Consider the following 16,235-nt stretch of genomic DNA (forward strand, 5'->3'; position numbering starts at 1 on the left):
ATGTATTCTGCTTAAACATGTATCTGCAGGATTTCCTGACTGATGAGAAATGCTCACTTGCTTATGCAATCCATGCCATGCCTCCCCAAAACGGTGAGCCCAGGCTTGCTTTTTGGGCAGTAAGTATTCAGCTTTTTCATTAAGCATGTAATGTAAAAGGGTATTTAAAAAAAAACTTGAGAGTGCAAGTAAATTGTGGAATTAATGCAGTTTGACACCAATTTAACTGCCATGGCTCAATGCCATGTATTCCTGGGATTTGTAGTTTGGCACCTGCACTCCTTGACAGAAGCTAAAAACCTTGAAAAACTGCATCTCCCAAAATTCCATAGCATTGAGCCATGGCAGTTAAAGTGGGATCAAACTGCATGAATTCTGCAGTGTAAATGCACTCTTAGTTTTGACAAATGTACTAGAAAAAAGTTCACACTTTCAATGGTTTGATTTTTGGATTAAGTCATTGGGCAAAATGGTAAAAAAAAAAAGGTGTGGCAGATTTAGACAGTGATTTTTACTTTCACTTAATGAAAATCAGACTTCCTCCCCTGCACTGTAAGCAAGAAAGGAGGCATGTCATTACAGGTTGAGCATGGTTCCAAATGCCAAAATCAAAAATATGTCATAATCCACATTCATTCAAATGGGTAACTGTAGCGATACCTTTGGTTTCTAATAATTCAGTGTGCACAAACTTTATTTCATGAACAAAGTTATTAAAAATGTTTTGTATAAATCTACCTTCAGGCTGGGTATAGATTAAACAAATGAATTTCATGTTTAGATTTAGGTCTCATCTTTAAGGCATCTCGTTATCTATTTATAGACATAATAAAAGTGAAAATATGTATGTGTGTAGGTGGCTAGGGTGCCCACTTACACAGACAGGCTACCGCTTCCACAAACAGTTTTAATCCACAGTGCTGAGAAGCCACCAAAAGCCCTCCCTCCAATGACATTTCAGGTTATAGTGAGCACCATGAACCCTTCCCAACCCCTGCCAATGTCCTCCCCAACTCCTGTCAATGTCCTCCCCAAAACCATATTGCCCACCACCCATGGAATGTTTTCATTCGGGTACAGTTTCATCCTCGATTTTATGTGTTTCCTCTACCACAGACATCCCAGTGTTTCTTATTCTCTCCATTGGTGGGGAATTTGCATGATCCCACCCACTGCCTCTCCCTTAACCTTTTCCTGCTCTTTTCAACTCCGTCTGTACAACAAACAGTGCAGAATTAATCAGCAACTAAACATACTGGAGGAATTTGGGGGATTGACTCAACATGATGGAAGTTGTAGTTCACCCTGCATTAAGTCAGAGCACTGTGATTCCCACTGCCAATTGACCTGGACCATATTGGGAACACAGAACCTCCATGACCAATGAAAAATACTCAGAGGTTTGTGGGGAATTCTCCTTGATTTATAGCCATTGTAGGTACTGGGATTTATAGTTCACCTACAATGAAAGAACACTCTGGGCCCCACCAATTATTGCCCTGGACCTAACTTAGCACACATAACCTTCATGCCCAACAAAAATACAGGAGGGCTTTGGGGGAAATTCATCTTGATTTATAGGAATTGTAGTTCACCTACATCCACAGAACACTGTGAATGCAAACAACAATGTATCTGCACCAAATTTGGCACACATATCCAATATATATGAATACTGGTTAATTTGGGATGGAATTGGCCTTGACATTTGTTAGTTGTAGGTACTGGGATTTATAGTTCACCTGCAATCAAAGAGCACTTCGAACCCTACCAATGATGGACCTGGACCTAACTTGGCACACAGAACCTCCAGGGTAGTAGCCAGAGTGGGGGGTTTAAAAGTTCAACCTCCTCCTGAAATGTGTTAACCATAAGCTATTTAACCTCAGCAGTCTGAAAGCCAGAACCAAGGTCACAACAACATCTGTCATAGAACTCCAATATGCTGATGATAACGTAATCTGTGTGCATTCAGAAGAAGACCTACAAGCCACTCTAAACACTTTTGCAGAAGCATACGAGAAGCTCGGCCTCTCACTGAACATTGAGAAAAGCAAAGTGCTCTTCCAGCAGGCACCAGACAATCCCTCTGCAAGGCCAGGAATACAGCTTAATGGTGCAACATTAGAAAATGTTGACCATTTCTGCTACCTTGGCAACCACATCACCACAATAATCAACATTGATTCTGAAATACAACACCGCCTAAGCTCTGCGAATGCAGCATTTCTCCAAATGAAGCAGTGTTTGAGGATCGGGACATCTTTAGTTCCACCAAGGTGCTTGTTTATAAAACTATTGTCCTCCCAACACTGCTCTACGCCTGCAAAATGAGGATGGTCTACAGATGTCACACTCAACTCCTGGAACAACAAATGTCAGCATACTGGAAGAAACAAAGACCACCAGCATTGAAGCGATGCTCCTACACCATCACCTCTGCTGGACTTGCCATGTTGTCTGAATGCCTGATCACCGTCTCCCAAAGCAGTTAACTCTATTCCCAACTCAAGAATGGGAAATGTAATGTTGGTGGACAGGAAAAGAGATTTAAAGATGGGCTCAAAGCCAACCTTAAAAACCGTGGCATAGACACTGAGAACTGGGAAGCCCTGGCCCTTGAGCGCTCTAGCTGGAGGTCAGCTGTGACCAGCAGTGCTGCAGAATTCGAAGAGGCATGAAGGGAGGGCGAAAAGGAGAAATGTGCCAAGAGGAAGATGCAACAAGCCAATCCTGACTGGGACGCCTTCCATCTAGAAACTGATGTCTTTACTGTGTAAAAATAGGGCTCCACAGCAAGATGTAGCCAAGGGGGGGGGGGGGGGTTGGGGTTCACTCCCCCCCAAATCTTTCAGGTTTTTTTTTAAAACCTGGTTTACTCATGAATTTTAACTGGTTAACCAAATCCCCATGAGTGTCCACTGAAGTTTATCTGTCTTGAGTGTCTACAGAAGTTTATCAATGCAGCCTGATTTCTACATTATTTTGTGTTGTGGAACTACTCTTCAAGATTTGCTAAAAAGTTTCAACCCTCCCCCCTCCCCCGAATTTTTTTCTGGCTATGGCCCTGCTCCACAGCCACCTAGTAAGTAAGTAAGTAAGTAACCTTATTTTTCTATCCCGCCACCATCTCCCCGCAGGGACTCAGGGCGGCTAACACGGGGCAAAGGCCCGAAGCAATAAACAAAGTACAACAAATTAAAAATGTATTATAATGAGTAAAAACACAGTAAAACCGACATTGTGCAAGAACAATACATTAACCATAATAACTCATTTAGAGCATAAAATGAGTAAAAATAAAATAAAATAAAATGGACCACCAGGTTGATAGAGAGGGATAGCGTGGAGGGGCCATTAGGACTAAAGTGCAATAATGTAGTTATAAAGTGCTTCAGGGCAAAGTGCAAGTATTTCTCAACAGTTGGAGTGAGGATGGACGTCCAATTAAGTATAGGGAAAGGCAACCGTGCGAAAGATAGTGTATTAATTTTTAAATTTAGGTCGTGGGGACTAAATTATTCAAATGTGCAATGAAAGAACCAAGTTTTAGCTCCCTTTTGAAAGATGCAAGAGTGGGTGCTTGCCTGACACTACACTTGGAGGGCCATCATCCTCGAGCTACGCGGGCTCGCCTAAGTCAGGGGTCCCCAAACTATGGCCTGTGGGCTGGATGTGGCCCTCCAAGGTCTTATATCTGGCCCCCGCGCTCAGTTTTAGATTTAGGTTCACCCTAAATCTGAAATGACTTGAAGGTATACAATAACAACAACAATCTTAATTACCTTGACTATCTCATCAGCAAGAAGCAGACACACACTTCCCATCGAAATCCTGGTAGGTTTTGTGTTGTTCATTCATTCAGTCGTTTCTGGCTCTTTGTGACCTCATGGACCAGTCCACGCCAGAGCTCCCCGTTGGCCGTCCGCCGCCGCCCCCAGTTCCTTCAAGGTCAAGCCAGTCACTTCAAGGATACCGTCCATCCATCTTGCCCTTGGTCGGTCTCTCTTCCTTTTTCCTTCCATTTCCCCAGCATCGTGATCTTTTCCAAGCTTTCCTGTCTCCTCATGATGTGGCCAAAGCACATGGAGGATGAACTGGTTGGATCTTCTTGCGGTCCAAGGCACTCTCAGGATTTTCCTCCAGCACCAGGCATGTAGCCTGGGGGGGGGGGGGGGGGGGCTTGAGGGGCTTCAGAAATTCTCAGGGTGGTCCGTGAGAAAGCCTTACATTTACTATTTAAACTGTTACATTGATTCATATCATGATCTGATCACCATGCTCAATTATATATCCCATAAGCATGCGGGTAATGGGATAACCATACAAAAAGTTTGCTAGGGTAGACCCTCTCCCGCTCAAACTCACCCCCCCCCCCCCAAACAAAATCCTGGCTACGGGCCTGTCCAGTACCAAAGTTCAAAAGCATCTATCTTCCTTTGCTCAGCCTGGTAGGTTTATGTTGGTTAAAATTGTTCTTATTTTTAAATATTGTATTGTGCCTTGGTTGTTGTTGTTTTTTTTTTTTGCACTACAAATAAGACATGTGCAGTGTGTTTAGGAATTTGTCCATACGTTTTTTCAAACCATAGTCTGGCCCCCCAACACTCTGAGGGGCCGTGGACCGGCCCTCTGCTTTAAAAGTTCGAGGACCCCCGGAATAAGAGGTTGACAGGCGAAGGTGGCGAAACTCCAAAGAGGGGGGAGCGTGTCTTGCCGGGGACATGTCTCTCTCGCAAAGGGGAATCCCCCCCCCCCCCAAAGGAAACTCGAACTCGGCCAGTTTCCCGCCTTCCTCGGCCGCCCGGTCGGTTTCGTTTCTCCGGAGGCCGAACCCCCGGCAGCACTGATCCCAGCCCTTGAAGAAGCGCTCGGCTCTCGCGTCGCGTCGCGTCGTAGAATCATAGCGTTCCCGGTTTTGATTTTCCTGGCGGGAAGCGAAGCCATGGAGCCAGGCGCCGCCGTGAGAAGGAAGAAGAGCGGGCAGAAGAAGGAGGAGGCGGCGAAGGGGGAGAAGGGAAAAGCGGCGCCGACGGAGAGGGCAGCGGGGGCGGCGAAGGGAGCCACAGAAGCGCCGAAGAAGGGCAGGAAGGGAACTGAAGCCCAGAAGAACCAGTCCAGCGGCGAGGAGAAGGGGATGGAGAGGAAGCGCTCTTCCCGGGCCAAGTCAGAGGGGGCCAAAGGGCAGGAGGCCAAGGAGGAAGAAGCGGCGCCGAGGGAGAGGGCAGCGGGGGCGGCCAGGGGAGACGCAGAAGCGCCGAAGAAGGGCAGGAAAGGAGGCCAAGGCCAGGAGGAGGCGAAGGGAAAAGCGGCGCCGAGGGAGAGGGCAGCGGGGGCGGCGAAGGGAGCCACAGAAGCGCCGAAGAAGGGCAGGAAGGGAGGCGAAGGCCAGGAGGAGGAGGAGGGCGGCGAGGAGAAGGGGGTCGCGAAGAAGCGCTCTTCCCGGGCCAAGAAGCAGCAGGCGCAGGCAGGTGAGGCGGCGCCGGGGGCTGCTCCGCAAAGGCAGGAGGCGAAGGAGGCCGAGCGTTGCTCGGGGGCGCGGAGGAAGAGCCTCCCCCGCGGCGCTGCTCCTGCTGCTGCCTCCCCCGCCCTCCGCCCGGTGCTGGAGAGGCTCCGCCTGGGCAGGGAGGCGCGCAGCGAGGCCGCCGACCAGGTCAACCAGCTCCGGGACCGGCTGGTGCGCGCCGTCAAAAAGGTGCCCGGCTTCAAGACCGTCGAGGTCTTCGGCGCTGGAAGCTACTACGAGGGCGCCAAGGTACGCGCTGCCGCCTTCCGCTTGCTTTGCCAGGCTTCATCCCACTAGAGCCCAGGCAGGGGCTAACGTGGGCCCTCCCTCCAGGTGTAGGCGGCTGAAGCGGCCGAGGGGGAAAAGGAAGGGGCCGGAGGCTGTTCGGAATGGTGGGAGTTGGAGTCCAAAACACCTGGAGGGAGGGCCCAAGTTTACCCTTGCCTGCTCGAATTTTTAGGAAACATTTACTAGGAAAGTGTGGGGTTGGGGAACAAGGGAAGGGAAAATATGGGGGTAATAGATTAATTGGGTTGCTGTGAGTTTTCCGGGCTGCGTGACCATGCTCCAGAAGCATTCTCTCTTCACCTGTCGCCCACATCTATGGCAGGCATGTGGACCATTTCAACAGAAAGGAGGGAAGCATGAAAATGAACAAAATCTGGCTTCCAGTATTTTTGAAAACGGTAAAATCAGGACAACACTCTGAAAACGGGAATTCCACACAGGAAACAATCAGGGCCAGCTAACACCTCCCAACAAAGGATTCCCCCAGGCAGGAAGCAGCCAGGCCTTAAGCTGCAAGGCCATACAGGGTAATTAATTACAACATGCACACGTCCAACTGACAAGGGTTCTTTCTTCCACCCTGGACCTTTCACAGATACATAAACCTCGCACGTTTACTTTTCCAATATACCTCACAACATCTGAGGATGCCTGCCATAGATGTGGGCAGCACGTCAGGAGAGAATGCTTCTGGAACATAGCCATACAGCCCGGAAAACACACAACAACCCAGTGTAGAAGGGGCTATAGCTATCAACGTGATATATTAGTATAAACGCTGTGACATGACTGTTCCTATCTGAATGATTATACCTTTTCTGGCATCTCTTTTCCTTTACTATCTTGGACATGGGACACATGGTAACTCCACTTTTTTTCCCTGGCTTCCAGATCTGTAGCCCAAATGAGTTTGATATTATGCTTAAAATTCCTGAAGTAAGACTGGAGCTGGAATCCTGTGAAGTTGTCTCTTCTTCTGGTGCCTTTCATTATGTAAAGCTGAAAAGAGATCCTGCCAATAAGGAACTCAAGGAATTTTGTGAAGATAACGAACGACTTTCATCTTCTCGTATGCTTTTGGGACTAAGGAACATTATTATGGATGAAGTAAAGAAAATGGCAGGTAAATACAAAGCACTTTTTTCATGCTTCATAGGGGTCATTGCCTGAAAAGATTTATTACAACTTTTGATTGTAGACTGCAGTAATACTTTACATGTTCTGGTCATCCGGTTTGATGCATTTATTTTCAGGCTGTATGAAAGTTTACCAAAAGCAGTGTTTTTGTCTACAGAAACTAGCTAATTTTTGGGGAGGGAGAGTTGCAAGATGTTGCCTGCGGATTGTTTACTTGCCATAATTTGTCATTTGGACAGTACCAAGAAAAGCTTTCTGAATCTAATTCCCTTACCATACAGTGAGGCATATTTCTGAGCACTCATGTAAGATGGCACTGTTTTTTTTTTTAAATAATGTTGACTGTACTAGTGGTAGGTAGCAAAGATTGCTTTAGTTGTTACCATTCTTTCTTCCTAGGAGCTCTAGAAATGTTAGCATTTACTAACTGGAACGAACAGGCATCTTCTTTGATTTAGTGTGGAGGGAGAAAACTGAGCAGAAAAAAGTCTTACCTAATCCATCAGTTACTAGAGGTGAGGATGTGCTCAGTCTCCTGAGAGGGGGTGGTTATGTGGAAAATAAGCCATTTAATCAGCTAGCTGTGGCCCCAACAACATCCGGTTGATAATGTCTTCTAGAGAACAAAACTATATCCAGGTAAATTTAAGAAAAATTATAAGGCAGATAAGATAAGGTGGAGATGTTTGCTGATGGCACCAATTCATTTAACTTTCTTAAAAACAAAAACAGATTGTAAAGAACTCCATAGGAATATCCAAACTTGGTCCTGAAAATGTCAAGTGAAATTCAAGATAAGCAAGTATAAAGTGGGGTCCATAGTGGCAAAAGATCCTGATTTCACAACGCACACTGAAGGGATCTGCACTGACAGGGACTCACTGGAAAAGGTATCTCAGAAACGTGAACTACCCATGAATAAAAACCCCACTTGAAAGAGTGGAGCAGTTTCAAATGATTACTGCTACTGCATTTCCTTGAAAATAAGACAGTGTCTTATATTATTTTTTTCTCCAAAAGACACGCTAGGTCTTATTTTCAGGGAATGTCTTATTGTGCTCCCCCATCCTCTGCCAAGGAAGGTGCATGTGGTGTGAAGGAGGGAAAGGCGTGTGCCTTTCCCTCCTTCTCCTTCACGTTGCACATGCCTTCCTCAGCAGAGGATGAGGGAGCTGCCGCCACCACCACCGAGGAAGGAGAAGGAGGGAAAGGTGTGCCTTTCCCTCCTTCACGCCGCACGCACCTTCCTTGGCAGAGAAGGGAGCTGCTGCTGCCGAGGAAGGCGAAGGAGGTAAAGGCGCATGCCTTTCCCTCCTCCTTCATGCCACACACACCTTCCTCAGTGGTTGCAGCTACCTCCTCCTAGGTCTTACTTTCGGGGGAATGTCATATTTGGCAACTCACCAAAGTCTGTACTAGGTCTTATTTTCAGGGGATGTCTTATTTTCAGGTAAACATGGTTAGATGTCTCTCTCAGGACCCGAACAGACCCTGGTCTCAATCATACACAAGATTGTGGCCTCACAACACAAGGCATTTGATGTTCTGCAGTTCAGTAAGACTAAATCTGCAATTGTGGTGCAGCAGAGCATTTGTCATGGGTACAGGATGAAGACCTATAGTGGCCTTTGGTTTACTACAGATTTTTTTTTTACGATGGTTGCATTGGACTCAAAGAGCAAAAGGGTTTTACTATCTTGACTATATTGACTTTTTCCAGGATGTTTTAATCACTGGAATGGTGAGGGAATTCCTTGTGTTAAAAATGGTATTGACATTACCTTTCTGTATTTTGTCGAGGTTTGAAGAAATTACAAGTAGCCACTACAAAATATGTCACCTAGTGGAAGTGTTAAATTGTTTCCCCCCTTCTCTTCTGCTTTTTTTTTTTTTGCTATTAACAGATATGAACGTTTCTGTAGAGAAAAAGAGACCTGGAAGCCCAGCAGTAACCATTCTCATTGGAAGTCCTCCTTCTGTTATATCAGTAGATATCATTCTTGCTTTAGAATTTCATCATCCTAAGTGGTGTTCCAGTACCGAGAATGGTCTGGGCATTGAAGAGTGGATGGGAACAAAAGTAAAGAAGTCTTTGCGCTCTGAACCGCTATATCTTGTGACCAAAAATGTTAAAGATGGAAAATGCTTTATAGGTACTAAAAAGAAATCTCATTATCTTTGATGTTGTTTGGATTAGTACTTACATTTTGTAATACACAATGACAAAGGGTTTCAGATTTAAATTACAACCAGCCCTCTCTGCAACCTTGTCCCTCTGTCAAGCATACATTTTGCACAAAGGGACAAGGATGCTTATGCAGAGCCAGGAAAAGAAGGGCAAAAGTCGAGAAGGCTGCATACTGTCATATTTTTCAACTGTTGTGTAATGTTAGAATGAGATGACTGTAACAGATAATTCCTGCTACTAAGCATAACAGTTTAACAGAACCAAAAGTCTAGAATTCCTTCTATTCCTTATTAAAGAAATGTATAAAAATATTCAGGGTAGAAACAGCTCAATCATGATAATGAGACCCTCACTGACATAAGTACATACATACCAAAAGAAAAAAAAAGTTTTGTCAAATATTTTACAAAATACTTCTGATAAAGTCTGAAATAAGTATTTCATTTTTTAAAAAACCTAGAAAATACCTGGCGACTTTCTTTCTCAAACATTGAGAAGATGCTGCTTCAAAATCATGGTCAAACAAAGACGTGTTGTGAAATCAAGGGAGAGAAATGCTGCAGGTTAGTATCTAACCATTACCCCCAGGGACATATAGCCACCTAAACCTGTGGGTCCCAACCTATGGGTCCCCAGATGTTTTGGCCTTCAACTCCCAGAAATCCCAACAGCTGGTAAATTGGCTGGGATTTCTGGGAGTTGTAAGCCAAAACACCTGTTGAGAACCACTGACCTAAACTATTCCGCCCTGATTTTTATCTCCATGCCAAAGAGCTAGACATGATTAAGATAGAGGCTAAAAGGACATATGGGAAATGCACATGCCAGAAGTGCTTAAAAAGATATATGCCAAGACTGGAAGTGGAGTTCATGGCTTTAAAGCAGAATACAAACTGTGGCAGAGAAACTGTTAGATGCTAGCATAGGTAACCCGCGTTGCCCGGGTTAGTAATTTTGTAATGCTATTTATTAAAAATTGTTATTGTTTGGGTTTGGATTTTATTAATGGTCTCATTAGAAAATGCATAACCATATAATGGGACTATTTATAAAATCATACAGCTGATGGGGTGCAACTCCCACCTGTCCAAGACCTCCTCACAGGCTGCAACTCTCATCAGGTTCAGATCTGGCTGGCTGTAACTCCCATTACCCCGAGATCTGGCGGGGTGAAAGTTGAGGGTCTGCTCCTCGGATTGGAGGTTTTTTTTTGCTTGGGTGCAACTCCCATCATCCCCAAGTTGTGTAGTTAAGCGATAAGGATAAGTGCAGGCTGGTAAGTAGGGTGAGCCACCCGATTGGTCATGGGTGGGACAAATCAGAAACAAAGCTTTACATGATCACTTAAGTTGAGGATCATGATTTGTGTTTGCTGTGTAAGCCAGCAGTTAACCCCTATTTGTAATTGTTTTGAGTTGTGGCTTGTTGGTCAACAATAAACCTAGAAATCAGGATTTCACATCCTATGCCTTCCCACTTCTGGTTTGCTACCTGTCTTGTGTTAGTGAAAGAGAATAAGCTGTCTGCAATAACACTCTGCTCATTCACAATAAACCAGAAGAAGGTGACAGTTCTAACTTACTATGTACAAGTGTAGCTATTTTTTCAAAAGCACTTCCTGTCTTATTCAGTGCTCAGGTGAAGGCAGAAGTTCTGCTAAATTCATAATCAACTTTGAATTCAGTTGGTCCACCATATCCAGTGGTTCGGTTCCTGAATCTGCCAAATACAAAAAAAATGTTTCACATGAATATTACTTGGCATATGATTAAATGGTGGTGACATGAGGGTGGATCCACTGCACTTTTTAATAGCCTGGGTTTCTATTAAACCAGTTGTTCCTAGCATGATGTGCTAGAAATTACTTATCTCACCACATACTTTCATTATTTTCCAACAGGAAAGATTGTCTCAAGCTTCTGAAGTATTTATTGTTGCAGCTTAAAACGAAACATGAAAATAGAAACCAGTTTGAAAAATTCTGTTCTTATCATGTCAAAACTGCCTTTTTCCATGCATGTGTCAAATGGCCCAAAGACAGCGACTGGCTTCTTGCAAACCTTGATGAATGTTTTAACAGATTATTGAATTATTTTCTCGACTGCCTCAAAGAAGCTAAGCTACCACACTTTTTTATACCTGGATTTAACTTGTTCTCTGAAGAGAGGATTGACAGGACAAAGCGTAATGCACTTGTAAAAACAATTGAAAAGGAAATAAACAATAGATTTCGTATATTTTTTAACTAATTCATAAAAAGTGCTAATGAAACTGCAAGCAAGCCTTTTAAAGCTTGAAATCTAAGAGCTAGTAATATTCACGTGCACTATCTACAGCATGACAAAAACACTTCATGTATGTGAATGTATGTAAAATACAAATGGCTGTACATTTTATTAAAAATTATTTGCATATGCAACATATTTTTATATGTCACTAGCATTATTCCAGCTGGCAAGTTCATTCTTAAACAGTTCAGGTGGAGCTTTAATTTAGCATGGAGGTCATGCAGCAATTTTTATTCAGCAAGTGAACATTCCTTTATTCTTTCAACATTCAGATTTATTTTAAGAGTTCAAAAGGAACAAGTTCTAAAATACTTATATTCCTTTACACCTTTCTACACATTTTAACAGACCCATCTTTAATCTACAGGTGGGAATTAACTTTGGGTATATCAGTATATCACACATGACCAATAAAACATGGCTACACACACTAAAGATAGGTCTCATTTTAAATTAAAGTTGGGGAAGGATCTGTATCAGTTTTCAACTTTATACAACCTTTGCCAGCATTATTGTGTGAAATACAAGTATCCCATCTATCTGAACAGAATCATAACCATGAAACAAGAGTTAACAATTTGTACTATTCACAAAAATACCAAGTTTTTTGCTCCCAACAAAAATGTATCAAAAACCTGTAATATAAGACAGTAAATGGTATATTTACTAAAGTATTGCAATATACTATTTTGAAGCAAAAAAGAAATGTGAAAAAATTACAACTTAGCATAATTTTCATTATTTCTGAATGTACTAAGATGTTGGTATACAAAAGGATACAAAACACCTGACTACAGTTAATGTTTTCAGTGCAAGTTTTTATCCCTGAAAGTGAGAAGATGGAATTCATGGATGTCAGTTGGTGTCAAAATATATTGCACTATATCTTATTCTTAAATTATATTTACTATATTGATACTTAAGGTAACACATGCAAGATTCTCTGGTATTTCTCATCTAATCACAGCCAGTTCCCAACCAGCTAGTTACAATATTACTTTTAGCATGTATTTCAAGAAAGTATCTTGTCTCTCAACATGTTACTGTTTCAGGACTCTGATATTATTGACTTAAATTATTACTAGCATTTTCACAGGAACTCGCTTGTAGTCAAATGACATCTTCAATGGATTAAAAACCTTTTCTTGATCTACCACGAGGCTTTACCAAATCCCTTTCCATCTCTTTTTTCAGTTGAAATTGCTTGTATCTTTCAGCCATGGAAATTAGTTCTTCTGGAACTACCTGATAAAATTAGGTAACGAAATAATTCAACATGTTTCCATTCAACATTCAAATATCTGACTCTTATTTCTTCAGTTCTAAGATTCACTTTTATCTATATCAACATCTCTAAAAATGGGGTGTCTTAGAATCGTAAGTGTATCTTACGTATTTTTATGAGTGGTGGTATTGAAATTAGGGTGTGTTTTACAATAGAAATACGGGTAGTTCAATTTAAAAACATTTCCCCTAAGTGAAAGGTAAAAAAATTAAAGTGAGTATGTTTCAAAGTAAAACATTTTGTTGATGAAAATCGGTTATTTCAGTACTTTGCTTACCATACTAGTAATTCAGTTAGCCATTTCTGATTGCCACTTTTGTAGTACCAGCTTTGTTAACTAAACTTTTAAATGTACAGATGGTCTCCAAGTTACAAACAAGATATGTTCTGTAGGTTTGTTCTTAAGTTGGATTAGTTTGTAATTTGGAACAGGTACATTTTTAAGTGTAATTCCAGCCAAATATATAGCCTTTGGGTAGCATAGGGAAGGGTGAACACCCCTGTGGTGTTTGTTCTACTGTCTGTCTGTGCCCTTGTTCAAAAGATTTTACCTCACTTTCTGTCCCTGTGATAGATTTTGAACATTTTGGCTTGTGGTGGAACCAAGGATGGGTAATAAAGTTTAAGTGGACGCGCCTTTCCCCCATGATAACTTCCAGGAGTGAATTTTCCTTCCGAGAGGTAGATTTCTCTCACTTTCTGCTGTCTCAACTACTCTGTTCTTAACTATGAGTCATCTGTAAGTCAGATCTTTGTAACTTGGGGACTGTGTGTATCTTACATTTACCATGCCTACCACTTCACTGTTGCAGAATTATTCTAGAAACCCGAAATTATGTAAATAATGCCCACATATCACATTTTAAGACTGTATTTAGTTATAAATTACAGTTTCTTGTTGAACTATGCCAGCTACCATTAATTCTGTGTGATTTTTCTTACATGTTCTCTATGAGCAGATGGAGAGAAACCCAGGAAACAGTAGCTTTGATGAGCTAAAACATGTGCAGTAGATAAAGGGGTTGTTGTAGTTTGTGAAGAATCTGATGCTTCAGAGGGTGAGGAAGAGGATTTTGTGGGGTCTCAGGAGAGGGTTTTGGGGGATGGAAGTGGCATGGAGAGATGTGTTGGTGAATCTTCTGGTAGTTCTCAGGATGTTAGAGAAAGCGAAATTTGTTCCCATGAGAATCTTCCTGAGTTTGCTCCTGAGAGGAATGTGGGAGAGTGTGAGTTTACTAGGTCAGAGTGGCTGCAGCTGTGCTGAGACAGTGTGAAAGAGAGACTCACTTTTCCCAGCAGCTTCAAGATAAAGCAGTGAAAAACCAGGTGAGATGTCATGGGAGGGAATTGAGGCTTTTAAGTGGGCTCCAAGCGGACAGCCCCTTGTGAGAACGTTTGATTTCAAGTGGGAATTCTTAAGTTCATGGCCTTGCTTCATAAGTTTCTGGATTGTAGGTCTTGTTTATGTGTGCTTGGATAAGTGTCAAGTTTCTAGATTTTAATTGTGGTTCATGTCTTCATGGATTTTGGTTTGGTTTATTCTGTTTTGTTCTCAAGTTCTAGAGATAACTTTGATTAAGTGTATGGATTTTGCCTTATTTCCCTGTTTCCCTTGGGGGTTTCTGGATTTGTCTTTTGGATTGTGTTTTTTTCTTCTCTTTTATATTTTTCTTAATAAACTGTACTTAGTGGATTCTCTCGTCCCTGCGTGGTCTCTGGATGAAAAGATGTCCTATTGCTGGGGCGTAACAGGGATTGGGATTTCCACCAAGCTCTGGAACATTCTGATCTCTGTGCAGATGTGAAAACTGATTTGCATGAGGCATATAGACACCATTAAGAAGTATTTAAAACCAAGTTTCACTATTAAATATTCTTTCAAGATTTGTATGATGGCGAAAATGTGTAGGGAATAGTAATGGACACACGCACACACAGATCTAGTACTAGCTCAGATATAATACCTGGTTTCCTCTTTCTAGAATTTCAATCAATTCAGATGCAACCCGCCAGTCATTCCTTGTCACAAGTGTAACAGCTTCTCCTGTGCGTCTATGAAAAAAGGGAGGGGTTAAGAGGCACTCTTTTCTGAATATGATTGGAGAAGAAACCTGTAACTATTTCTTCTAGTGGCCATCTCTAAAATTCGCACATATGGTATTTCCTGCACCTGCAAAGTAGAGACAGAATCTTCTAAAAAGCTTTTAGATACATTTTGGTTGTAGCCCCACCCACTCTCCTCATATATAGCCAGTGGAAAGGGCTTCCGCCTCAGTTCCTCTGTCGCAGAGAAGCAGCTCGAAGAATCAAGGCATAACAACAGCAGGGAGGATGAGCGGGGAAGTGTGAATTTCACAGATGACAACTTCAAGAAACATGGTTACAGGTAAGCAACCATTACTTGATCGTGGTCTCTGTGAAATCACAAATACAGTAGACTAGCAAGGTACTAACTGTGGCTGGTGGCCGTCATGCCACTGAAGAGAAGAGGACTGCTCTGCCAAAAGCCGCATCTTTCTGATATATTGAAAGTATTGTTTTATATTATTTACTCTATAGATGACTTTTATGTTCACCTCTAATATTGCTGTTTTAATTTTTGTTTTTCTTGTTTATTGCCTTGTTTAATTAATTTAAATTGTTCTATTTTATTAATTTTATTTTGTTTATATTGTTACATTGTTCACTGTTATATGTTGTGAGCCGCCCCGAGTCCCCTCGGGGAGAGGGGCAGAATATAAAGAAAGTTTTATTATTATTATTGGGCATCAACCTTGTAGTGTGTGACGAAGGTGAGCGGAACAGATCAAGCAGCCGCATGCCAGACATCTTCTAGAGGAATGCCCCTCAAAAAGGCAGTAGAGGTAGCCACAGATCTAGTGGAATGTCCCTTGATCTGTCTGGGTAGGTCATGACCGGCCAAACAGTAAGCCAGAGAGATCGCCAAAACAATACATGAAGATAACTTTTGCTAAGAGACCAGGATGCCACTGGCATCCTTCTAGTACTTCAAGAACAGTCTAGGAGATTTCTGGAGTTCCACCGTTCTATGCACATAAAAGGTCAAAGCCCTTCTGACATCCAAAAGGTGAAATGACCACTCCAAAGAAGAGGAGGGATGCTGAAAAAGGCAGGCAAAATTATTTCTTGAGACACGTGAAAACAAGGCTACTTTGGATATGAAGATTATGTCAGTACGTAGCACTACCTTATCCTTGTGAAATTATAGGTAGGGCTCATCCATCCAGAGAGCACGGAGCTCACTCGCACAATGTGCAGAGGTAATAGCAACTAGAAAAGCCGTTTTCCAGAAGAGATAGCACATGTCCATTGAAGCTAAGGGTTCAAAGGGAGAATTAGTCAAGGAGGAAAGCACAACCTCCAGACTCCCAAGATGGGACCAAGAGGGCAACACAGGATTATATATTCCTAAAACCCCAAAGGAAAAGGACCATTATTGGGTCCGAAAAACATGAAGGAAAACTCGCTTTCCTCCTATACCAGGAAATGGCTACAAGGTAGCATTTCAAGGAGGAAAGGGAG

General features: G+C 42.6%; 2 protein-coding genes across 2 annotated transcripts in view; one reads left to right on the forward strand and one right to left on the reverse strand.

Moving 5' to 3' along the window:
• The first annotated feature begins 4,185 nt into the window (after positions 1-4,185).
• Positions 4,186-9,725, forward strand: cgas (cyclic GMP-AMP synthase). Its single transcript, XM_003226057.4, has 4 exons — positions 4,186-5,755; positions 6,686-6,917; positions 8,836-9,084; positions 9,580-9,725. Exons 1-4 carry the CDS (start codon positions 4,946-4,948, stop codon positions 9,723-9,725), a joined length of 1,437 nt encoding a protein of 478 aa, XP_003226105.2. The 5' UTR covers positions 4,186-4,945.
• Positions 9,394-16,235, reverse strand: part of ddx43 (DEAD-box helicase 43) — a 37,693-nt gene continuing 30,851 nt past the window's right edge. Inside the window, exons 15-16 of the mRNA XM_062957292.1 lie at positions 14,657-14,744; positions 9,394-10,838 (exon numbers count right to left, since the gene is read on the reverse strand). Of these exons, the coding sequence (XP_062813362.1) occupies positions 10,800-10,838; positions 14,657-14,744 (127 nt within the window). The 3' untranslated portion in view covers positions 9,394-10,799. The remainder of the gene's footprint in view (positions 10,839-14,656; positions 14,745-16,235) is intronic.

This window comes from Anolis carolinensis, chromosome 1, assembly GCF_035594765.1.
Source record: "Anolis carolinensis isolate JA03-04 chromosome 1, rAnoCar3.1.pri, whole genome shotgun sequence".
NCBI lineage: Eukaryota > Metazoa > Chordata > Lepidosauria > Squamata > Dactyloidae > Anolis > Anolis carolinensis.

Bases quoted from the DNA above. Each gene is read 5' to 3' on its own strand.
- cgas (XM_003226057.4), top strand. From the start codon at position 4,946: ATGGAGCCAGGCGCCGCCGTGAGAAGGAAGAAGAGCGGGCAGAAGAAG. The intron at 5,756-6,685 runs GTACGCGCTGCC...CCTGGCTTCCAG, and splicing joins GCTACTACGAGGGCGCCAAG to ATCTGTAGCCCAAATGAGTT. The intron at 9,085-9,579 runs GTACTAAAAAGA...TAAAAAACCTAG, and splicing joins AGATGGAAAATGCTTTATAG to AAAATACCTGGCGACTTTCT.